We start from the raw sequence: 24,687 nt of genomic DNA on the forward strand, positions 1-24,687 counted from the left end.
ACACATCTGCACATGCTAGAGATGAAAGGAAAAGGCAGCGTAGCAAAAGACCGCACCCGCAGCCACATGCATCATACAAATACACACTCGCGAGGTCTTACATGAAACTCCTCTTGCAGTTGCAGACCAGGCACTCAGAGTCTTCTTTATAAAGGCTTCTTTCTTAGACTGCCTCTCCTTCTGCTTTAATATGTCCAAGTGTCGCACAGGTGACAGGAATCCTCATCCACAGTGCCCTCAAGGTTAAGTCCGAGGTAGCAATGTGATTTCCAGTTATGCCATTCCCTGCCTGTTCCCTCTGTCCTGCTCAGCCACACAGGTCGGCACAGCCGGTCTGTGCTTAAGCAGATGACACTGGGCTTCCCAACTATAGATCACAACAACAAGAACCCGCCCACTGCCTACTGTAGCCACCTTCCGCTAGAGCGTCATCCTCTCTCCCTCTCTCTCTCTCTCTCTCTCTCCCCTTCCTTTTCCTGCACTGCTATTTGCTGTGTGCTTTTCAGCTCGCCTTCATAAACACTGATTCCCCATTCTCTTTCTGCAGCTTGTCTTTTTAATGTTTTTTTTGTCTTTTTTTGTCTGGTGTCGTCTGCTTGTCGTCTGCACTGTAACTGGAGCCTGAATGTGTTTTCCTGTTTTCAGCACCACGGAGAGCTCTCCCGGTGAAGGCAAAGGGGTGGGGGGGTGGAGTGGGTGGCGCTCTCAGTGGGGGCCAAGTGGAAAGATTGGGGGTTGTGGGAGGAGTTACCGGGTTGCCAGGGTGTGACCTTATTAGACACAACCTCCTCTTCCCCCGGCAACCACTGCGATTCCCCTTTCCTGACACCCACCCCCTCCCTCCTCACCCAATCCCCCCTCCCCCTTCCCCCCACAGCTCGTAAACAAGACCACGACACAAAAACACTTGCAGTGAATGCACCATGTTGCTCTCAAGTGCATTCATTACATGTACAGTAGCCCAAAACAAAGAGGAGCAACTGCATGAAAGCAAACCACACAAAAGGAGAAAACACTTTACAATTTCCAATACACACACAGCCACACTGACATGCTGGTGCAAGATTAAAATATGTTTGCATAAACAAACAAAGCAAGCAATCCAGTGGAGAGACTTGTTCCCAGTGGCCATGAAGATGAACAGGATGAAAGAAAGGACAGAGTTGAGCCCGAGTTGTGTGTTTGTCAGGGGGGCTACTGTGACTGTTGTGTACCCCTGCTCGGCTGTCTGGGGGATGAGTATTGGTTTCAGCAGTGCTGTCGGTTGTTTATGTGGTGCTAGCGCCTGGTATATGGTGCAGAAGCAGGGGGGTGAGGGGGAGGGGGGAGCAGAGCGGTGCGGGTGGGGGCGACTGGGTTTATTCGGATGGATTAACACCGTCGACACAAAAGGATTAGGGAGCAGAGATCTGTTGTTTTCATCAACCCTTCCCTCCATTTCTCTTAACCCCCGCCCTTCTCCCCCTCACTTTCCTCCCTCCCTCTATAGTGTCTCACACTTTGCAGGAGGGGGGAAAAAAAGTAAAAAAATAAAGTGTGGTTGAGTAGGAGGTTGGAGGCATCAAAACCAGTTTTCACAAACATGTGCTGGTAAGTTTAGGGAAGATAAGGAGATAATGTTAAAAATAAAATGAGGGGTAGTAAGAGGGTGGGGGTTGGCAGGGATGAGCAAAAAAAAAAGAGCAACGGCACAGGGGTGAGTTCAGCATCAACCCCTGTGCTCAACTGCATTTGATTATCAAAAGAGGCATTTGGTTTTGGACTGAGGAAAGGGAAAGGTAAAATAAGGTGACATGAAATCCCTGCACTGACACACACACATGCACCTCTCATAACAGCATTCCACTTGTCATAAATAGGCAACAGCTATGATCTCATTGAGTTAAAATGCTCTGTCAAAAGGTGGTCACCCCCATTTTCTGCCTATTGTGCTGGATGTGGTCGACTGGTCATGCACAAAAGCAAGTCACTCTATCCAGACCAGCTCAGCACATACACACATATACACACACAAAAGGGCACTCTGACCTCAGTCTATGTGTGCAACCTCAAAAGGAAGTGTTTAGATCCTATAAGAGTTCAATGAACACACACAGTAAGGAAATCTCATGGGTGAATGGGTTAAAAAATATTTCCACCTATGTGCACAAGAGCACATTGTTTTGTGAACAGCAGAGGAGACTCCCTCTGGGACAGAATGGAGGGTGAAACAGGATACAATTCCTGTCAACTTTCCCACTTTACACATACTTAGAGATGCACAAAGCTTCACTAAACTGAATAATTATATTATTATTAAACTGATTTTTTTCCATCCATACATTATTTAACATGCTTTATTCTACAAGGAAGTCGATTACAACTTATTTCATATGGTAAAAATACTTTTCAATTTTAAAAAATTGAGAGATTTTATGGACTTCAGACCAATAAATGGTCAAAATGTTTTAGGCTTGTTCTTTCATTCTTTCAATGTCTTATTTTAAAATGTAAAGATAACAGACATAGGCTGATAATACAATATCTCCCTCATTTATTTACTAGTCAGCCATTTAGTCTGGCACCGCAACACAGCCATGTTCACATATGTAGTGGAACACTGTGACATTAATGATTGTGTACACAGACCAATGCACCCTGGAGCAGATGTCTGGTAGTAGGTTCAATCTTGCATGTAATGATGTTGTATTGATCCAATGCTGTAACAGGCTAATGAAGAGTCTATAAAAACCATTATACCAATCAATTAAATGACAGTGAGGAAACAGATTCATTAGAAATAGAGCAAGGTCTCTGTTTTACCGTGCTGTATTAAATCCCATTTCTTTCTGCCAGAGCGACGAATGGCATTAACTGTATCTGTTTCTAACAAGAGTGTAGGGTGGCAGCCAGATCCTTGAAAGCATCTGTGATGCTTAGCGGCATTCTCTCTGGGAGTGCCATGCAGGAAAGGAAGAAGAAGGCACTGGCAGGACAGATAGTGAGACGGTGCCACTGAAAATGTCAGATTCTCATTAAAGATGCAGCATGGCTTACTTCCATTCCTCACATCTCAGAAAGCGAAATGGAGCATAAGCTACCTGCTCTGACCCGAGATGGTGCAGAAATCTGACCACTGCATGTTTCATGTGTGCATTCAGTTAGTGTGAAAGTACGAACCCCTTTTTTTCAGGAATGTTCTGGATGGAAGATGCTTCTTTACTTATGATTTTTTTTTATAACTAAATTCTTATGCACAGCTTTGGTAGAATTAAGCTGGCGCTCTGCATGAGGTAGTGTTCTACTTAATCAAGCTTCTCAACACTCATTTATCACCACGTCCTCCCTCCAGAGATGTCAAGCTGAGGCATGTCTCTAATGACCACCCTCCACACTTCCCGCTGTTCCACCAAGACAGAGAGGTGAAAATAAGAGACTGAAGACCGTAATCTCTCAAACAGGCGGTTGAGGGCTCCAATCTTGGGGGTTTAACCCTCTGTAAGCCCCTTAAATCCTCAGTTTAGAGGGCCAGAACTGATGGGCTAAAGCTTCCACAGATTGTGTACTAACTACTGGACCCAGACATATCATGAGGATTCCTTTACCATGAAGCATCTCCCATCATTCAAAAGGCCCGGTCAAACAACTCAATGAGCTTTATTTGCATTAGTGGCATCACAGTTTTGTTCATGAGGTTAAAAGGGAGCACATGAGGTCATAGGTGTACATAGTGTACTGGAACATAGTGTTCTTCTGTGATGTACGGCTGATGCTGTGGTTTATATGAGGATTGTAAGAATGCCAGGGTGACTAAGGACTGCAAGGTGGTACAGGGGATTCTTTTAGTTGACATTATGTATAATGTTAAATAAATAATGTTAATAATGGCTGGAGACCAAAAAAATGATAGTGTGCTACATCAGACAGAAAAACATTGATGGAAACATGTCACCTTATCACTCCTTATTAACCCTAATTTTGTACTATGTTAATTATACCTTACACAGAAAACATAAACGAGCACCAAGTGGCTCTGAGGCAGGGCTCAATGTAAAAAAAAAAAAAAATATATATAGGGTGAATGGCGCCATCTGCTGATAGAATTCCTTATGAGTCAAAAAGTTACACCATCAACTTAAATAAATAAATAGTGCTAAAAGTATGTCATACCTCTGTCAGTTTCCAGTGAAAATATTTGAGAAGGAACTGAATAATGCATACATATATACAGTAATGGATGAACATACACACGTCGGTTTCTTTAATATCATTGAGTACAGCAGACTGGTCTCTTGTACATTTCACCATTCTGACACATCAGAGCAAGAAAAGCACCGGTGTTTTTAATAATATTGAAAATGGATGCATTCCACTTAGGGGAGGTCCTGGTATGCGTCCTGCTGGCTCACTAGAATCGTTTACTGACACTCAATGGAAGTCAGCCATCCTTAATGTTATTAGCTCCACCTGTGTTTTTCCAGCTACAGCGTGATAAGTCAAAATATGTGCTCTGACAGCAGAGAGAAAAAAAGTGGCTGACCTTAATTCGATTTGTTGTAGTAGCTCTGTAATAAATTGCTGTTACACTTCTGCGAGACAGTTTTAGAGATATAGCCTAAACTCCACAGTTTATTAGGAACACCTGCTTATTCATGCTATCATGCAATAAGTGCTCACATTAAATCATGCAGCTGTGTATTCAGTAGGTGTTATAAACACAACAAATATGAGCACTATATATATTTATTTGCCCAAACACTCAAGGAGGTAAATAAGTGTGGGTACCTCTAGCTAGCTATAGCACCTGGTTGGCACATACCATTACAGCTTTCACCACAGGTGTTCCCACTCAAACACTGAATCAATATTCAGAGAACTCAGTGCCCATAAAGTAAAAAATACATAAATATATAATTTGCAATCGATAACTTTGTGCATCTGTAAACTGACAATGAGCAATACATTTGACAAATATGAAACATATATTTCAGCCAAACTCCCCTCTACCCACTTCCGCTATTGTCGTTACCCAACCGGAAGTAATATCTTTCGTCCCCTCCGAGCTATTCGTTAACGATGGTGTGACAAAAAAACAACAAAACAACAAGTGAGTGGCAGAGGAAAATACACAAAACTACACTGGCATCTACACCTGTCAACAAAAACACAGAAATCCCTCGCTGAAGTAGGCAGGCAGTGAAAGAGTTAAATGGCGCGCAGGTATGACGCAGGTGCTGTGGTCATTTAGCGGTTCCTCTTTGGGTAGTTTAAACTAAACTTTGAGCTTGTTGCACAGGTTCACTAAGTGATTTAAAGCTAGCCTAAACGTCAGTCACCAAATTTTGTTAATGTTGTTTGTTTTGCACCTTTTTAAAATACTTGTTGTGCAGTTTTATCCGGAAAATAGTCGTAGGTGAGTTTAATTTTATAATTTCCATTTTGGTTCTTATCATCTCTTTTCTGTCCTTATTGCTGTTGGAGCTGTAAATCAGCTACACCAAGTAATAAGCTTGTCCCTATTGTAAACATAATTAATTAAACTTTATAGAAATTATTTAAAAACAGTATATCGGGCAGCCAGCCGATGTAGTACCCTTTATGTCCAAGAGGGGGCACTGTTTTAATGACATAAATAGGGTTGCCCACAATATATCACGAAAATTTCATTTTGTTGCTTTATAAAGTCACACATATGATCACAAAATAGCAAATCCAAACACTAAATGATCGCGGTTTGGAGTAATTGCTAATCTAGCCTAAATGATATCAATATTCAATCGATGTTCAATCAATCTGAGACCAGCAACCAAACACATCAGCTTAAACGTTTTAACCAGTAGATGGCAGCATTGCACATAAAATGCATACAGCACTCCACAACAGGTAGATTGGAACCCAGCAATCAGCACCACCAAACTATTACTTAGATTTGGTGTGATTACTTAGTCATTGCCTTCTTAAATACTCGTGTGTGTTAAATTTGCAGAGATCTGTCAGTGCACAGAGGCTACACTGGCTACTGTTAGGCTACTCTGTGTGTTCTCAGAAGATGTAATGTTTCTTTTTTGTACCACAGTTGACACAATGGGAACAAAATAACGGAAAAATGCATTTTTAAAAAGGGGTGTGGGCATATAAAAAATAATTATAACATCATCAGACATTGTTAAGTTTAGTAAAACATTTTTATCCTTATAAGAAAACTGCTTCTACAAATCCTTATAGGGGTAATTGTAGTGAGTTTGAGTCAGAGCACTGAAGTAAACAGAAAGGGAGGGGAGTGTGCGCCAGGCTTTGGAAACAAGCATGCAGGCAGTCGACCACTGCAAAGTGTTGAGCGCGGGACAGACCGGGTTTAGCCCACAGCGCTCTTCCTCAGTCTAAAGAGAAGACCCTATAGCCTGTGTGTACTGTGAGGCGCTCACACTCATCCCAACACAATAATGTGAAAATCAGACGGAAAGGTTTGTCAGATGTTTAAACTAAGAGTCGCTTCATGATACTTAATTCGGCGCAGTCTATATCTTCAGCATTGTCTCACAGTTTACAGTCAGGTTACAGTAGGCTATCCACGAGGATACCTGGTGTGAGATGCGGCAATGTCCCGAGGAGTATGCCCACGCGTGAACTCTTGCGGATCCGTTTGGATTTTGTTATCGGTCCTATTTGCGATAAGTGTGATCGACGTGGACGCGTACAGCTGTCATGAAGTGAGGACCGCTTTCCAGCTGCGGCAGGTCGGCCCCCTGCACCGCGTACCGGAGACACCTGGAACAGGTGAGCGTGGCGAGTGGGTTTGGCACTTTGGCTGAAGCGCGCATGGATCTAGTAGTCTGCATCACATTCAAACTGTAACTGATCAGCCAGTTTTATTAACACTTTTTTGAGTAGCTTGTGATGAATTTTTAGTGCGTAAAAGTGAGTTTACTCAAGTGGAGCTTTTGTCTCTCTGATCATATTGATCATGTCATAAAGCTTCTAAAGGATGTGATTGACTATTATATACTAATATTTTCATATAACACCCTGCATCTGTCCCGTCTGATCTCTGTGAGGTTAAACAGAGCTTCCTGGGTTTTCTCCACAATTTGCAGCTTCACATGCCACCCAGCTGTTTATCATATGCTAGATGTTGAGAGAGATTAAACAATTATTTAGCAAATGTCTTTTGGCAGGCACATTGAAAAAGCTGCTGAGACAGAGATTTTAAGCTAGTGTGATGCAGATGGTCTCATGTGGTTTAATCTCTGTCAATAAACAGGCTGCAATCTCCAGGTTGACGTGCAAGTCAGCCGCCACCACCACACGCTGCAGCTCTTGTATGCACGCAGTGGCAGCTCTCCCTTAAGCCTACCTTGCACATGAGTTTGAGCCACAGTTTATGACCTGCACGCAGGCCTATAGAGTCTTCAGCACCTCTGCTGACACGATTCTCAAGTCATGTGAGTCCTCTCAGAGCACTGCTTGAAAGTATCTGACTGCATTGAAGGTTTTGTGGTATGTGCTTTCCTCCTGCACTCTGAGGAAAAGTTATTTCATGGGGATAAACATTGGTTCCAAATCTGTTTTGGAGGCAAAGCGTATTTTGAGTGGGTTCAGGCGTCAGTTCAACTATGCCTAATTTTGCTTAAAAGTGATTCTGCAGTATACTTTGTCACCGTTCACTGCAGTGATTATGTCATGTTTCATTTACATAGGGCCATATATATTTGAAATGAACAATCCATCCCCATTTCATCACATTTTATTCCCTTTTTTCCCCCAGTCCAAAGTTACTTTTATGGAATCCACAGAGCTCATTTTAAACTTTTGTCTGTCTACACCGCTTGTTTCCAAAACTAGCCTGGCTCATCCAGATTTTAATATGACTTTTGTAATGACATTTCAGTTTAAGGTTTCACTAGATCATCTCGACTCCCATGATGTCATGACTGGAATATCTGGCTATATCTGTAGCCTTAGCTTTGCTTTGTAAGTCAGTTAGCTTCAGAGATACTGATAACACTGTTTTGACCTATGACACAAGGTTAAAAAGTTAAAGTTCTGGAGTGATAGAAGATGACAGTGCCATATACAAATAGAGATTTTTAAACAATTTCAAACAATTTGAAATGTACCCCGGGGAGCTCAAAGGTTGGTGTACAACTCTATCTGTATGAATTCTTGCTGCGGCAAAGTCGCATGCAGGTTGGTGGCAGCTTAAGTATCACCCAGTTTGTGTCTGCATGCTGAAACTGGGAGAAGAGCAATAGATAGCTGAGAGGGAAACATACCTAGAGGTGCATCCAAACCACTTGATATGTTTGTTTAGCAGGGTGTCACTACTAGCAACAGAGAATATCATTTCCAGTGCAAGCAGTGGTTAGGTCTTAAAGACATCGGAAGGACATTGGTCTTGGAGCGTGTCAGCAGTCTGGAACAAGGCCGGTGTCACAAGCTGCAGGAGCCGCATCTGTGTCTTATTTGACAGATACAGCTTTTGATGAGCATTTTACCAGAAGAACAGAAGAAGAATGAAGAAAATGTTCTGATCATTTCTAATAGTTTTGCTATTTTCAGAAAAAAGGGCTGTTGATAAAACTGCTAGCTTCACCAGTAGATTCAGGGCCTAAAGCTTATGCTGCTGTTTTTTATTTCTCCTGGAGTGGGTGTTTTGGGTCAGAAGCAGTCTTCAAAGTGCTGACCAATGAAAGTGCTTGTTGGAGTTGGAGATTTTGGTGTGTGTGTGTACAATTATACTCCTCAGCTCCAGTTCTTAGATCAACCGCCAACAAAAGCATTGCTTGAAATTTGAAGTGGCAAGACTTGAGCTCTTTTCACAGCCTCATATTTGTTTTAGGATACAGTGCTGCGTTTCATGTGCGGCAAACTGATTTCTCACTAAGTGGCAGAAGTGTGGCGGCCCACGGACCTGCCAAATGGATGATCCGGTTTGAAAAGAACGGCACTTTCACAGCACATATATTTTGATTTTTGTGCTCAAAGTTAACCATTAACAGTGATCGTGACACCTACGTATTTTAAGCTTTTTGTGTGTCACTGTATATAATAAAGCAAAATAAGGCTTCTTGAGGTCTTCAAAGGCACCCCTACCATTCTGAACTAGCCTGATGAAAGCCTCCAAGTGAGAGATGTCATCATATTTTTGTATTTTTTAAAGGAAAATCCGATCAGGAATTCGTACAAAGCAACATGTCACCCACTTCAGAAATACAGTGTAAGACATATCCTATAACAACATTTATTACAAACCGATCTGCTCTCCAGATGTTAATTATTTTACCCCTTTCCGCAATATATTAAGAATATCTTTTTATCTCCAGGCCAGGTCCATCTTTAAGGGTACTTTGGTGATCAGTGACTGATCACTGAATTTGCTAAACCTGTGATTTATAGCCACTTTTGTACAGTGGTGCACAGCCAAATGCTCCATACTGTGATTATCAGTGTGCTGATAAAAGCTATTTGGAAAGCAGACAACTAGAGTGCTGTTCAGCTGCATACAGTTGGGTTCCTGGATAATGTCCTGAGATATGATCAGTATATTTTACAGCTCAGCACAAACTGTGCTTTTTTTAAACTACTACTGCCACTCTCTGATTTACTGAGTCATTAACAGCTATTTAAGAGTGTAAGAGAAAGTGTTGTATCTTCAATACAACGCATGCAGGGTCATGTGTTAATAGCAAGGGAATGAGAACACAGTGTGTTATCACATGTCACCACATCCTTAACTAGTTACAGCGTCAAAGGCCTTGGCAAGCTCTCAAAACTCACATACTCTTTGATTGCCTGCAGTTATTTTGGCTCTTTTTTTATTATTATTATTAAACTGTGCTTCGCTCACTGAGACGGCACACATGGAGCACACCTACTCCACACACACTTCAGCTGTATTTTCTTATTTTCTGGCCTTAAACATCAACAAGCCATCAGTAAACCAGACACTGATGATAGAGGACAGTATCTTCAGATACTCTTTCATCGGTCCACCCAGTGTTTCCCAGTCTCAAGCTGATTACTGTGTCTGAGTCGGCATCCACATACAACAACTTGTATTGGATTTGAGCCTAAGCCGGTCTTATGTTTCAATTGATTGTGTGCTTCCTTACTGTTCTGGCTTGCTACTCTGGTATAGGAAGATGTGATTTTACAAGGTTAGGCTATTGTCCATCTCTCCAATATCATCATGTCAGAAACATTCTTATGTTCTAGGAATAGTACATCAGAGGTGAACTTATTTGTGAAACAAATCATATTAAATGGTAACATAATTACTCTGCCAGTCTGTGGCTGACTGCCCCTCTGATATAATGCTGCATCAGGTTTGCATTTATTTGCCCACTGGCCTTGCATCTCTCTTCGTGCTCTCTGCCCTCTGGTGTGGCTTTGGACTCTGTGCCAACCAGAGTAGGCGGTTCCAGCTTGGGGTCTGGGAAAGCTAAACATTCAGGCTGAGTTTCAAGGTAGTCCAAAAAAGTGCAGGTATGTGGCAAAGAGCCCTTTGAGATGTGTTTTTTTTTTACTGAACGTGGTCTTTTCAAAGCACATCAGATCTGTATAGAGTAAATATCCTGTATGTTCAGTTGATCCTAGAATTTCAAAGGGAACAAGCTTCCTTGCATTAATTGCCTACTTTCCCATAAAGTTAGTCTTGTTCTCTGTAAAAAAAAAAATCAAAACAGCAGCGTCACGAAACCGCAGCTCATCAGTGCATAGCGAATCAAAACAACATTTCCATGCCATTTTGAGGAGGTGTGAGCTGTGTATAAATCATTTTGTGCGTGTCAGAGTCATATGTTTAAAAAAAGGTGGTAACTATCGTCTCAACAGTTTACTCTATTTAGCTCTGCTACTGTAATTACATCCTTTTGTGAATGGCATGTCAGTTAGGAGGGCAATTATACAGTGGTAGTTTTACTCTGCTCTGAAGTTGTGACTTGTGCACTGAAGGGCACTGAGGTGTTGCTGAAGGGATTGTGACTAACAAGTCAAGACCCCTGAGCCGGAGCTTTAATACGGCAAATTACTCCGGAGGTATTTGTCACCTGAGGACAATTAAGGGAATTACAATTCAAAGTTGACATCCAGTCTGGAGTGTGTTAAGGTTTAGCCAGGCAGAATGAGCAGCATGTACGCTGGGTGCTAAATACACAGAGTGGAGTATTCTTGGCCCATTGGTGGGTGTATCGAATCATCTAAATAAATAGTTAGATTGCATGTATAAATGATATTTTAAACATTTTCAACACAAGCGGGTCATATAACATTATATGTCAACACACATTCTGCACATGCTCAGTATGTCCCGATTGCAATTGTAAATTTATGTTCTCTTAGAACATTTGTTTGGTTTCTTACTGTGTCCTGGGTGCGATCATCCAGCTTTAACATAATGCACACAAGTCCAGCTTTTCTGTGCGTCATCAAGCCAGGTTTTATGTCAGTGTAAAAGAAATCATCAATCATCAACAATCCCAGACGCAACACAACAACCATTCAGTTGAACCTTACACATCCATCCAATCAAGCATTTGAGTAAAATTTGTTGTCCCCAAGCAATTTGAAAGATCATGAGTTTTGTAGTGTCCAGATGTTTAGAGCTCTTACTGTTGCCAGATATGCTTACTAGATTTTAAATGGGGGAGTGTGAGAATCTGTGCGGATACATTCCGTACCTAACATTTTTTTACATTGTTGTAACATGTAAGATATGGACAAATTCAACACTTTGTTTGCTGTTTGTTGGCTTCAATTGGTTGCAGAAAGTGGCTTGGTATATTTGGGACACAGTCAGCCTGTCCTGACTGCCGTGGTGGCTTTAACAGCCAAAGTCTTTCTGAGTATCACTTACTCCATGCAGCTACTCGCAAGGGACGGAGAGGCCAGGCTGGATTCCACTGTGAGTCCCTGGATATTACTTTCATATCACAGATAACACACAAACACAAAAGAGAGAAGGAGCCAGCCAGGAAAGAGAACAGGGTCAGGGGCTGAAGAGGAGAGAGAGAGAGGACAGACAACACAAATGGTCAAACCATAACTTTTCTGGCAGTTGGTTAAAATGTAAAAACGTATAGAAGGTGGGATTAGGAAAGAGCATGGCCTTTAATCAAAGGCCTATTATCAGTATTTATTTAGGTTGTCTGTTTGGAGCTAGCAGACCATGCAGACAGACGCGGTCTTGCGGCAACATTGTCGACAGGGAAGCAGTGTTAATATAAAAAGACTGGGCTGCTGCTGAGGTGGAGATAATGAGCTGGAAGGGGCAGGACAGCCAGTTATGACTTCACTCATCTGGCTCTGGGATGGGAACAAATGGAGCCTCGCTGGGTAATTAAGAGACACCCAGGCCTCACAAGGATATGCCAGGCAAATGGGAGAGAGGGAGCAGAAAGGGAAAGAGGGATTCAGAATGCAACCCTATTGTGTTTCATGGAGGGATTTGGACAGCGAGGCACTGGTCTTGCGGTCTGTCCTAAGGCCATGCTTTAGGCTCTGGTTACAACACCTGCCTCCAGATACCCCCCCCTCATCCAGCCCTTCCCCCAATGAAACGAGTTATCATATCAGACTTGTGAATTATGGAAATTACCTCATGCATGTGTACTTTTGCATATAAATGTGAGGGAAAGGGCAATTGTAATAGCCCATGCTAATCATGACCCGTCTCAGTGATGTCACAAGAGTATTTATTTATATGTATAGCAGTGGTGAGAAGCAGGTGACACTGATAGGGCAGGCCAAAGTTTCAGCTGATGTAACTGTGTGTTAGGTCAGTGTCTTCATGTGTTATTACAGCTAACCAGCGTCATGTTGTTATAGTGATCCCTGACAAATCACAAACACAGGTCTGTGTGTAAACCTTTGCATATTTGCATTGCAAAAATCCAGTGGAAAGAATTGAATGTTTTCATGGGCCATACCGGTCATATTCATGTACAAATTTATGCCTTGACAACATGTGCAATTGTATTAAATTATATATAATAATAAAGGCAAATATATATACATAGCAGAGGTAGTATTTATAGCAGGAAACATGGATGATTTCTTGGTCTACTTTCTCACCCTCCCATGGTGCCTCTTCTGGCTCCCAGTGGAGTTATGGCTTGTCTATCTATGTGCATTCTCAGGACACTATACATATACTCACACATGCTTGCACCGTTGTATACATCAATCACATACAGTATACATATAATCATATACAGTTGTATGAAAAGGTCGTCCAATATTATTTTTTTTCATGTCATTTGGAAATGACAGGTTGCTAAAGCCATGGTAGTCACCTCAAGACTTTGACAAAGTGAAACAGCAGTTTCTTTATAGTATAATATTGATCCAACACACAAACCAATCAGTTGGTAAGTGAGGCTTGATACAGCATTTCCTTATCCTCTAAGAGCTGTGCTGTCTGGCATCAGCTGCAAAAGCTATCTATAAAAAGAACCCCCTTACACTCTGTGAAGACATATTTTTACCTACAGTATGTTAGCCTGATGTCAGAACAAGGTGGGATTAAGTCGTACAAAAAACTAACTGTATACAAGATCCTCATTTTCACCGTGACACATATTATGTTTGTGTTACCATTGACCTTAAAGAAGAAAAAACAAATAAACATGTCAATTTCTGTACTTTCCTAGATGTGGATCTGTTGCTTTGTAAGCACCAAGGTCCGTCCTGCTGCACCCGCAAGATGGAGGACAGCTACCAGTCTGCTGTCAAACGGGAAACCATTCATAACATTCACTCCTACAGCTATGAGCTGGAGCACCTCATCTCCGGCCACTTAGACGCCTTCCAGGGTAAGTTCTTGTACTGGACTGAGAGTGGGGTTATTGATATTAATGAGATATAAGCAATAAGCAATTCAATGGAATTATCAGTCGTCATTCAGCTTCCTGCATCATATACCTCACTGCTGTCAGGGAGGGCTAGACACTGCAAAATATGCAACAAGAAAACTGGATTTTCCCAGACCTATACCTGAACTTATGAACTCTACTTGGATCTAAATTCAGCAATAAAAAAACAAATATCTCTGTGTTTATTTTCTTGCTTGCAGAGAGGAATATTTATTTGTAATTATTTGATGGGGAAAAAAATGCAACTCATTTCCCCTGGATCATGGTAGCTGGCATGCAGGCAAGTGCAATGGGCATGCAGCCCCCCGCCCTCCTTTCTTCCGTGGGTTTGGCAGCAGCAGGGTTGTGGAGAAGGATCGCTGAGGTTAGATGGGAAAGGAAGACATAGAGGCCTTTTCCTTCTAGCCTCTAGTGTTTTGTGGAAGATGGTCTGCTTTGTTATTATCCGATCCTGCTCTCAGGACAGCAAAACAATTACTGGAACCCTTACAGAAATTGCAGTAGTTTTATAAGGTAACATGATCTGTGCATAGCAATTATTTTTGTTTGTTTCTTTGGTGTTTAATTGTTGTTGTTTTTTTGTTGTTGCATCTTGGATACCCTGGTCATCATATCTCTGAAGTCTTGCTTGTCGAATGGTTTCATGCTACACCCCGCTGAATCAAGCAGTTGCCCAAGCCTGTCCTCCCTCTTCGTCTAATTGCAGCCATTAAAATTTAAAAATTTCCGAAACTGACCAAGTTTTTCCTACTGAAAACCTCTAACGCAATCCCACAGGGTTACAGACATGCTTTGGATGTTTTGTAGTGTTACAAGAATTTCAGTACCATGCAGTTAGTTTTATAGGACAATGGACTTGCTTTGATGCTGGTCAAATGGTGAAATAAAGAATGACGCTTGAACAGTCATGGAGAATTGATTTAGACTCAGGCTTTTATAAAAATTGCTACTGTCATGTTTAACTAGTAAATGTTGTCTCGACAGAATTCATTAGTGGACCTCAATAGAATCGACATATGAAATCCCCTCATGAACATTACTTCATACTTTTCACTAACTACTTGTGAGGCAGTAACTTGGTTCGAACAGCGTTTCTGTTGTTTGTCCTTCTGATCATCATTAAGATCCTTCCCTTCTTACCTCATGTCTGAGCCTGTCTGGAGAAAGAAGATCAGGTGTTCCACTTGCCCAGAAAAGGCCCAGATGGAAAATAACAATGGAATAACAATAGAAACTGGACTATGATGGTGCTGAAAATAATGATGTCACTAGCCCTCAATTTTCAAGGCCTTCTAAGGACAGTCTCTGTGCTGTCTGAGTGCCTGGAGTGGAATGTGAAGTAGCAAGTGGCTCATATACCACATGAAGTAATGAGAATATGATTTTGGCTGATAGTGTCGGTGCTGTTATTCACACACTGGATGGTAGAATAGTGTTTGTGTGCAGCTTTCTTCTCCCACTTCTTTGTATCATTGTGAAGAATCTATCCAGTTGTATTAGGTCTTCACCACAGAGCCAGATGTCTGCAGGCTTAACAACTGTTTATTTGATAATTATTTCATGATGTGGCCACTATTTTTTGTACAAGTTTCCATTTGTCATTCAAGTCACATTGTAAATCTCATGACAAGCTCTGTGTGTGTGCTTCATTCTCTAGCTTTAGTTGTGCAAACTCAAATGACTCCTGCTGATTAGTAAGGTTAGCCAAGAGAACATGCCCATTGCAAAGGAGTGAGGAGTGTGTCTGCCTGTATGTGTTTCTGTTGGCCTGCCTTTATTTTGACAGCCTTAAAGGTCCTACTGTGCTTTGTCATATGTGGGAGTAGCCATGTCAAGACCGTGACCCCGTAAAAACACAAACCACATTTATGTTAGGAACTGCACACACATGCTTCTGATACTGTTTCAGTATCTAGTAACAGGTTGAGCTATTATTGAACAGATTCTCCCCAATCCATGTCACTGTAGATTGGTAATGAGCACTATGACCTGATGGTGGGTAGGTGTCAACCAGAGTCCAGTCTAAGCTGGGCCAGCTTAGAGATGCCATCAAGGGCTTTGGCCCATCAGCCTGTTCTAACCTCATCAGTCCTGGCATGATCTGGCTTGTTGGAAACCTCTCCGTGACCTCTGTGATTGGCTGTAAGAATTTTGGAACAGGTGGATTGGCAGAGAAAATGTGTTTGTTAGTTAAATTGTTTATAGATGTTGGATTTTAGTCATTTCTAGGAAGCCTTCACACTTGACTTTCAGTATGCAGCAAACTCTTGTTGGCAAGTTGTTGAACAAGCAATTCAATTTGTGAGTGTGTGCGTGTATGCAAACGACAGGTGGGAATGATGAGCAAGAGAGTAAGTATCCGGGTACATAGTCACACTGCTGGGAGGCAGATGTCAAGAAAATGCTGACACTTTTGATCACTGGTGTCACTGATATGAGGGGGTGGACCTGGCCTACAGCTAAAGGCCATGTGTCTGTGTGTGTAATGTGTGTCTGAAAATTTTGTACGTCTTGATGACTGTTTGTGTCTGTGCATTCGTAGACATTCAAAGACATGTGAGCATGTACAGTATTTACCACCCTCACCAGGTGCCACAAGCAACTTGGGGCTCAAGTTGTCTTCACAGGAGTTGACGAATACTTTTCAGAGAAATGTATTCTCCTGGCCTAAATAGCTCTCTATCACCAATGATAGAGCAAAGCATTTAAGACTTAAAGTGCCCTTCAGTAAAAGGGGCAAGGAGTTCATTTGAGAGAGAGAGAGAGAGAGAGAGAGATTTGTGTGTGTGTGACAGACTGAAAAAGAGGCCATGGCAAGAAGGCTCCCTTCCCTCACTGAGGTGACATAATTAGCTGATACTCATGTCATCATCCAGGAACTCTCCAGACCCCCCCCCCCATCCTGGTAGATGACATTTGCATGACTGTATGTAAAACCCATAATGAGCAAAACCGCAGCCTGAGACACAGAAATACTTAAAGTGGATGCCTCGGCTATTAATGGAAGATGCAGAATAAGAGAGCTAATGTTGGTTAGCACTTTGTTTCCACTTCTGTTTTTCTTTGCACTCCCAGCTCCATGTCTCTCTATTTCCCTTTTAACTATTGGCAGACAGACACAAATATCTAGCCTGAAACCGTATTGTTTGATGAAATTCTTTTCTTCATTTTAACTGTCAGAATCTTCCTGGGTGGCTCTCACAACACGTCCTTTGTGTTGGGATCTCTCACATTTATTATGCAGTGATGATTTATATGTGTTTGTTGTTACCGTTTGTGTAGACATGTCTTTATATGCACACCAATCTACAGTATGTCTGTATGGTACATGGAAGTGACAGAGATGATGGATCACTTTGCTGTTGTGTCCTATTCCTCCCTTTTTATCAGATACAGCTCCTATCTTTATTGCAATCTCCGGATTTGTCTGAAAGTTCTCTCGCTCGTTCTGCCTATGATCTTGTTACCCTGTCCTTTCTCACATCATCATTTTTGTTCCCTCACTTCACGTCTGCGTGTATTTTTCTCTGCAGATGTTTTGACCGACAGAGTTATTGCTCTAGAGGCTGATGCTTGGACACAGGATGACATTGTGCGGCACCATGAGCTCATGCTCAAATTAGGGAGGATATCCGGAATCCATCCCTACACGTCTCATTTAATCATACAGGGTGGAGGGATAAAGTGTTTATGGACTTAATAGTGGAGCAAATACATTGCGTATTCCAGCGTGTGTGTGTGTGTATGTGTGCCTGTGTGTGTGTATCCTCAGCATATTTGTGCTGTAACTACGCCTTTCTAGTCTCCTGAGTAGATATGACACATAAGGGCAGGATGCATTTCCCTTAGAATCTGGAGAACTTGGGCTCACTGGGGAAAAGAGGGAAAGAACAAAGGAGCAGAGGGAGAAGCTCAAAGCCACATAAAGTCATAAAATCACACTCAAAGCTTCACTAATTACCTCTGCTTTTCATCTTCTCCTCTCACCTCTGTGTAGACGTGTGAGAATGCAGTGGAGTCGGGAGTTGGGCCTGCAAAGTGAGAAAAAAAATAGATGAAGGAGGGCTTGTGGTCAAAGCAAAGCTTCAGTGAAAGTGTGCACAGGTGTGTTTGAATCTATCAGGTGTGTGTGTATTGTGGTCGGCCTTTAAAGATTATTGTGTCAACAGGTATTCACCGACAAATCTCCTTCTTTCCTCTTGTCTGTGCTCCATGCTTTTCATCACTGGTTGCTTAACCCCAGCATGCTTGGTCCACATGGGCGACATGCCATCATCCTGCTTGCTGGCTGGCATGTGTGCTGCAGGAGACCCTCATGTCTTGAAGATAACCTGGCTGCTGAAATAAACCACAAACAAAATCCCATCTTCATATCCATGGTTCTATTATTATATCCAATGCTTAAACAAATACATGGTCTGTGTAGTTTAGCCTAGTGCCAGGTTCTACTGACAAACTACTATCAATTAAGATTTTCTCACCAACAGCATGTCTTCTTTTACAAAATGATTTTGTGACACTGCTTTTCAGCTATTTTCAACAAACACTTGTAGACTAAGCTTCATCTGTTTCACTGTTATATGAGCACAATAAGCTTGATGTCCAGGAAGTTTCTTGGTAATCAGACAAAGTCATATCTCCCAGGGCTTGTTCTCTGTCCAAGAGAATTTGGCCTTTCTGGAACACAATCTGTCTGTCTGGCTGATGGGATTTGTTCTCAATACTGCTGCTGATTGGTCCAACCTGGCTGTTTTTTTTTTTTTTTTTTTTTTTTTTTTGCTGTGTCCTGTCTGACTCTGCTGCACCCGTTCTCCACTGACTGATCCCAAAAGCCCTAAAATGTGTGTGTCCATGTGCATGTAGGCGTGTATGCGTGCAAGATATGTGTGCGCACAAGTGACCTTGGAAGCAGCTGTCAGGTGAAAAAATCTTTATCAGAATATGTCTGATCAACAAAGAGAAACTTTATGTCCTACATCTACCTTCAGTTTAATGAACGTAAAGGTCAAAGTATAAATTATGGTGGATTTGACCACAATAAGATCATAGTGGAGTAATGGTGAGGTGTAGGCTGCACTTTGCAAATTGGCCAGACTTGCATGTCTGTGAGGGAGCGCTGTTTTCATCCAGTCCCTTTGGGAGATCAGGCCTGTGTTTCATATATGCGTTTTAATACACATGTCTGTGCATTATGACTCACACTGTTACTGCTACCCAAAGTAGGTTGGAGTTGGCTGTGTCACTACCAGCTCACTTCATCACTCCCACATTCTAGTCATCTGACTTTCCTCATTACGCTCAGTGATGGACACTGTTCTGCTTCTTCTCCTTCCTCCTCGCCGCTGCGGCTCCTAGCATACCATTAAAGGGGTCCCTACGGCAGGCTTTATTCAGCGATCCCACAATCAGTCATCCATTGTATTGCAGGGGCGGAGGTACAATAAATGATAAAAATGGATGGACTAAAAAGTGCTGTTCTGACCCTGGCCAGCCACGTCCTGTTTGCATGATCCATGATGAATTATATCTGCTGTATTGCAGGCCAAAGTGAACAGTGAGGTTTTATTTGGACCTGCACTTAAATCAACCACAATGCAGTCTATCACTGGCAAACTGTTAATCCTTTTGGTTTCAAATAATGTGGTGGAATTTGTCCTTCACCAATAATGTTAGGCATTTATCTTGATTATTTAATATTTTCCTTTGATTTATTTCAGTCCGCAACATTCCAGGTTGTGTGTTTTGTTTTTGATGGCATATGCATGAGAGTTTAAGAGTGATCTGGCCCCTAATTTAAAAAATGCGTCGAGTGACCCTCGATATGCTTGATTTATAATAAAGCTGATAAATGAAAACAGGGGCCACACCTGCTAAGAAAAGTGGAAAATCCTTCATTAGAGTCCCTTTCATCTTCAATTCATTCCACACCTCAGAGTCCATTCAAGGGTCTGTTTCATGTTAATCCTTTGTTGGTCTAAATGTTTCCTTTATCATGAAAATCTGGAGACCAGTCTCATACTCTGACCGGCTTAAGTTCTGTTTCAGCACAAGTCAGAGTGGTTTTAAAGAAAATGCAGCCAGTGCATTAAACTATTCAGTCTGTAATAATGTTTTGTTGTATGAGCCGATGTGTTCTTAGTTGAATTTTTCTGAATCTTTTTCTCTACTTACTTATGTCTAAAACATCTTTTTTGTTAGATCACTCACTACTTAAATAATCATGTCATTAATATTGTCTGCTGCACAGTGTTGTATGCCAATAAACAAAAGAGAAACGGGGGGTCACTATAAACCTCTGGCCCCCTTAATGCTTAGCACCAGAGGTGCTGTCCATCAGCCTGTCAACAGTGTGCACCCAGACTGGCCCTAGACATTTCCCCTTTATGGTATAAGCCATTTGATCAACCCTCCCTCTCATTGCTCATTCCCTCAGCCCCTCACCCACTGCCCCCTGTGCTCTTGTCTCCTCTGTCCCTGTCGTTCTCTCATCTGCTCTTTTTCCTGCCTTCGATCATGTTTCCCTGCTTTGGCCACAGCAGAGGGCAATGTATCACCCCCACCCCCCACCCCATGCTCACCCGATTCAGTCTCCACATCCATTTAGCCACTCTAGTGCGCCTCATATGCCACAGCTCCGGAATCTCTGGAATTGTTTATGTTTTTATATAGCACTGCATTTTTAATTGCTGGGATGGTGATGGAGAAATGTGCAACCTGTGCCTAACTCCTCCTGTCATTCCTCTTAGGTTTATTTGGCCTGACAAGACAAGTGAATTACAACTAGGGTTAGACAGGATATATGCACATGATCTTATAAGGGGCTTTTCGATTTATATTGTTTTTGGCAGGGGTGCAACTTCCAAGTTCTTGTAGGTCAGATTTGTGTGAACAGCGTGTCTGCGCCTGTTGTTTGACAGATGACTCATGCTCCCACTTTAGACTTTGGATGTATGATTTCGCCACATAAGTATGATGAATCAACAGATTCTTATTAATAGTTTATTACCATTAAAGAGATTGTATGACATTGCAGCTCTCCCCTGTAACCTAAGCTGATCAGTGCTGCGTAGGAGACGATGGCCCTATTTACAGTATTTCTGCTAATTAAAACAAGGATATGTAATCTGCACACGTGTCACTATGTCACATATCTGTGTGGTGACCTGTTTGAAACCCAAGCCTGTGCTGGGATTAAAATGCTTTGCCTGAGAAGATGGTTGGTCAGGTTCGGTCAGGACTGATTGCCAAGATAGGAATGGCCCACAGCTCTATGGTATGAGAACAGTGTCTCCTATCTCATTATCACAATATTACCGCATCTCCAAGCACATGCTCGCACACCCACATCTATATAGGGTCACATGCATGTATGTGAAAATAGACATGCATGGTACAGATATGCTCCCATGTTTGCACTTCTTTATCAAGGATAAATCTATTGTCTAGTGCCTTTTGCATGTATTTTGATATAGAAACCCAGAATAAGGCTTCACAACTAGCTGTTGAGACATCTAGGTATAAAACCAACAAGTAAATATCTTCTTGCAGTGCGTTGTGTAACACTTTTTGCACTTTATCCAGCCCTAACTTCTGCAACATTGTTCTAATCACCCAAAGCCATTCTGGAGAATCATGACTAAGAATATGGAATTTTAGAAATACTTCAGTAAAGCGCTTTGTTGATGTGTAGCTGCTTGTCTGGCATGTATTTTTTCTGCCATATTATCTTCATTGTCAGTCAGAAATACTGAACAATCATTAAGTATGATCGACACACTGGTGTAAAATATCTGTGCGTGAGTTCTGGAGACCACACATATTTTTCAGAAATCCGGTACCGCTGAACAGCTAAGGCAAGGAACACTATAGCTAAACCATAGGGCTGCCACTGTGCTTATTTTGACTCAGTGATTGTGGCGGTTTCACCATGGTGACACTTTAAATGTGCCAGTTAAACACTGGGTTGCCATGCAGAATGTAAAGTGAAATAGCTTCTTATGATTTAAACCCAGTGATCTCAGAGAACGACCTTGGCATAGCGTTGGTGGAAAGATATGGTATAATATCCCAGTCCAGAGTCATAAATACGTGCTCAGTCTAAAGCCACTGCAGGACAAAGGCCTCCTCTTCATTGCCACTGCTGCATTTCCATCCATTTAATACCTTGTTTATTCCAAACAGAGAACATGACAGATTAGCCCCATGGGGGCCTCGCAGACAAAACAGGCCTGTTCATTTGTTCCTATACAGTTAGCTTGACAATTATGTGTTTTGAATTTCAGTGTTTTCGGACTTCCTTGCAAATTAAACATAATTGCTTCATGCAAAATAGCCTCAGTCCAGCCAGACTTGATTTCCCAAGAGGATTACAGATGGGAGACTGTGACATGGTAATGATAGCCACCCACGAATGTGTGTGCCTGAACTGAGTGTGGTCAAGTCCCAATTTAGGCACAGTGGTCAGACAGAACAATCAGACTCGAATGACTTTCATGCGATGGTAGTTAGGACTTAAAAAGCTGTTTTTGGTTTCTTGTTTTTTTGTTCTCACCCTCTTTCCTGTTACTGGAAAGTGCACAAACAACCCGCAACAATTGTATATGATTTAACATAGAATGACGAACCGGATCTGTATGAGAGTGGGAGAGAATTATAGAGAAGGTCACCAATTAAAAAAAAAATGGGACCCACTTTACTTTCAGATTGTATATCATCTAAGCTTTTTAAAGACAGACTGTCCTTACTGTAGCTTCTGCATTTCATGTTAGCTAGATTCTGCTTAACAGGCCAGTGCTTGTTGGGTGGCTATAGCTCAAGTAGTAGGGCCAGCATGAAGCCTGTAAGCTTTGTCTTATATTCTGTCACCTGCTGTGACTATCATTGATGTACCCCAGCAGTGTTTGGTAAGGTGGGATTGGCTAACCGACTGCCAATGCAGCCTCTTGGCAGTTTGTCTTGCACACTTCACGCTGTGCATCCAGGTCACTGGCTATGCCTGAAGCTTGCACTTTAACTAACTGCACACATAAGGACTAAATGGGTTGCATACAATTTTTTTTTTTTAATGTGTGCATTTATGTGACCTGACTTCTCTGTTAGGCAATAAGATATAGACCTGCCAGCATGCATTGTGCCTAGTTCATCAACCTAACAATTATGATGATAACTTCTGTTCCAGAAGAAGAAAGAGATACAACACCATGCTCCCCACTTCACAGCTGAACTTGACAAAGAGGCGTCGTTGAACTGACACGTGTGGTGACAGCTAGTATGTGCATGCATACATCACCACAGCTTGTCTGCCATAAATTTGCAAACAGAGACACTGAAGTGTGATAGCGTACACACACCAGGGCCAGAAGCTATAGTAATAATCATTTTGTCAGAGTAAGTGTGAAAAGGTAGGACTATTGTCCTGTGTGTGTATATTCAGAGAGGAGCAATGGCTTTAGAGAGACAGGAAAGTGCTGAGGACCCAGGGGCCAAATGAATCCAGATGTCAGAGCATGTTCACAAGGTGGAGTCGACTTGTACAGTAGTTGTTTTTCCTTGTTTAAAACTCCAGTCGCTTCTTTTTATTCCGTTTTTCCTGGCAGGCTCCTACTCTCTCTTCCCCTTTTTCTCCTCTTGTGTTCTTTCTCTGTGTCAGACGTTTGGCAAATGAAAATAAGCTTTTTTAACAAGTACGGAATGTCTTAAGGATTCAATGATCCTGTCATAAAGACTGCATAGTTAGTATTATATGCATAGACAAGACAACACTGTTCCAAAGTATGAGACTGAATTTTAAATTTAATTTCTCGCCTTGAGACAACCTGTTTGTCTTGATATATAGACGCTTCACGGGGAGAAAGATTAAACCGTGGTATTTCTGAGCATGATAATTTTATAATAACATTATGTAATGCTGCGTAACTTAAGCCTGTGGTTACATCTTGCGGTGTAAATGTCCTGCGGCTATTGAGCCTTGCGGGCTTGACTGGCAGGCGAGCAGGCAGACCTCACACTGGCACCAACTCTGCTGCGCAAGGGGCTTAAAGACAAAACTGCATCTTCACAACTTCTCTGCCAATCCGGTGCCTTTTTCAGCTCATCCCCTCTCTCTTTTTGTGTTTTTCATTATGCTAATCTGTGTCTGGACCTCTCTGGAGATCTCGCTGACAGTTTACAGCCCAGAGTCAGACTGCTACTTATTACCCTTCATTTTACAGTGATAATCCCTAACAGACCATTTCTTCCCAAGTCTGCTTTATTTGTGTGACATGCTTCTCAGAACCTATTTTGCAGGCTGCTACTTTAAATGTTTGTGGACACAGCGACGGTGTTTTCTGGCATGGTCCAAATGAGATGTGCCTTTTAATGGCTAGTGGGGGAGTCCCCATGTGTCACAGAAAGCGGTCATATTAGTGCAGCTGTTGAGGCGGACATGGCTGTTGTTATCCTTCTGTCTGTGAGCTGGGAGGGGCTGGACACATAAAGAAACACCCACTCGTTTGTGCTGAAATAGATTCACAATGGGAAAGGCACTCTCATGAATGAATAACATCGAGCAATGCTGTTTTTTTCTGAAAAACTCACAGAAACGGTGCCTGATAATTTAAGACATCTTATGACACTCAGATGTCTCTCATTGAGTGTATTAATACTTGTGTATGTGTCCACCCTCCTGTCTCAGTTTCTGTACAGTTGCTGCTGCTCCTTCATGTCCTGTCATGCTTTTAAGCTCGCATCACACCCTAGAGATGTGTGTTTAGTACACATACTGTATACACAAATATATAAACAGCAGAAAATGTACTGATTTAGGAAGGAAAAAAGAACAGATGTTTGCAAGATG

The 24,687-nt window shown here is 42.0% G+C and overlaps 1 protein-coding gene across 2 annotated transcripts in view; it reads left to right on the forward strand.

Moving 5' to 3' along the window:
* Positions 1-6,315: 6,315 nt before the first annotated feature.
* Positions 6,316-24,687, forward strand: part of gpc5c (glypican 5c) — an 83,117-nt gene continuing 64,745 nt past the window's right edge. For both annotated transcript variants that reach the window (XM_028428340.1, XM_028428341.1), the window contains exons 1-2: positions 6,316-6,756; positions 13,629-13,790. In XM_028428340.1, the coding sequence (XP_028284141.1) occupies positions 6,579-6,756; positions 13,629-13,790 (340 nt within the window). In that variant the 5' untranslated portion in view covers positions 6,316-6,578. The remainder of the gene's footprint in view (positions 6,757-13,628; positions 13,791-24,687) is intronic.

Source organism: Parambassis ranga, chromosome 17, assembly GCF_900634625.1.
Source record: "Parambassis ranga chromosome 17, fParRan2.1, whole genome shotgun sequence".
NCBI classification, from domain to species: domain Eukaryota; kingdom Metazoa; phylum Chordata; class Actinopteri; family Ambassidae; genus Parambassis; species Parambassis ranga.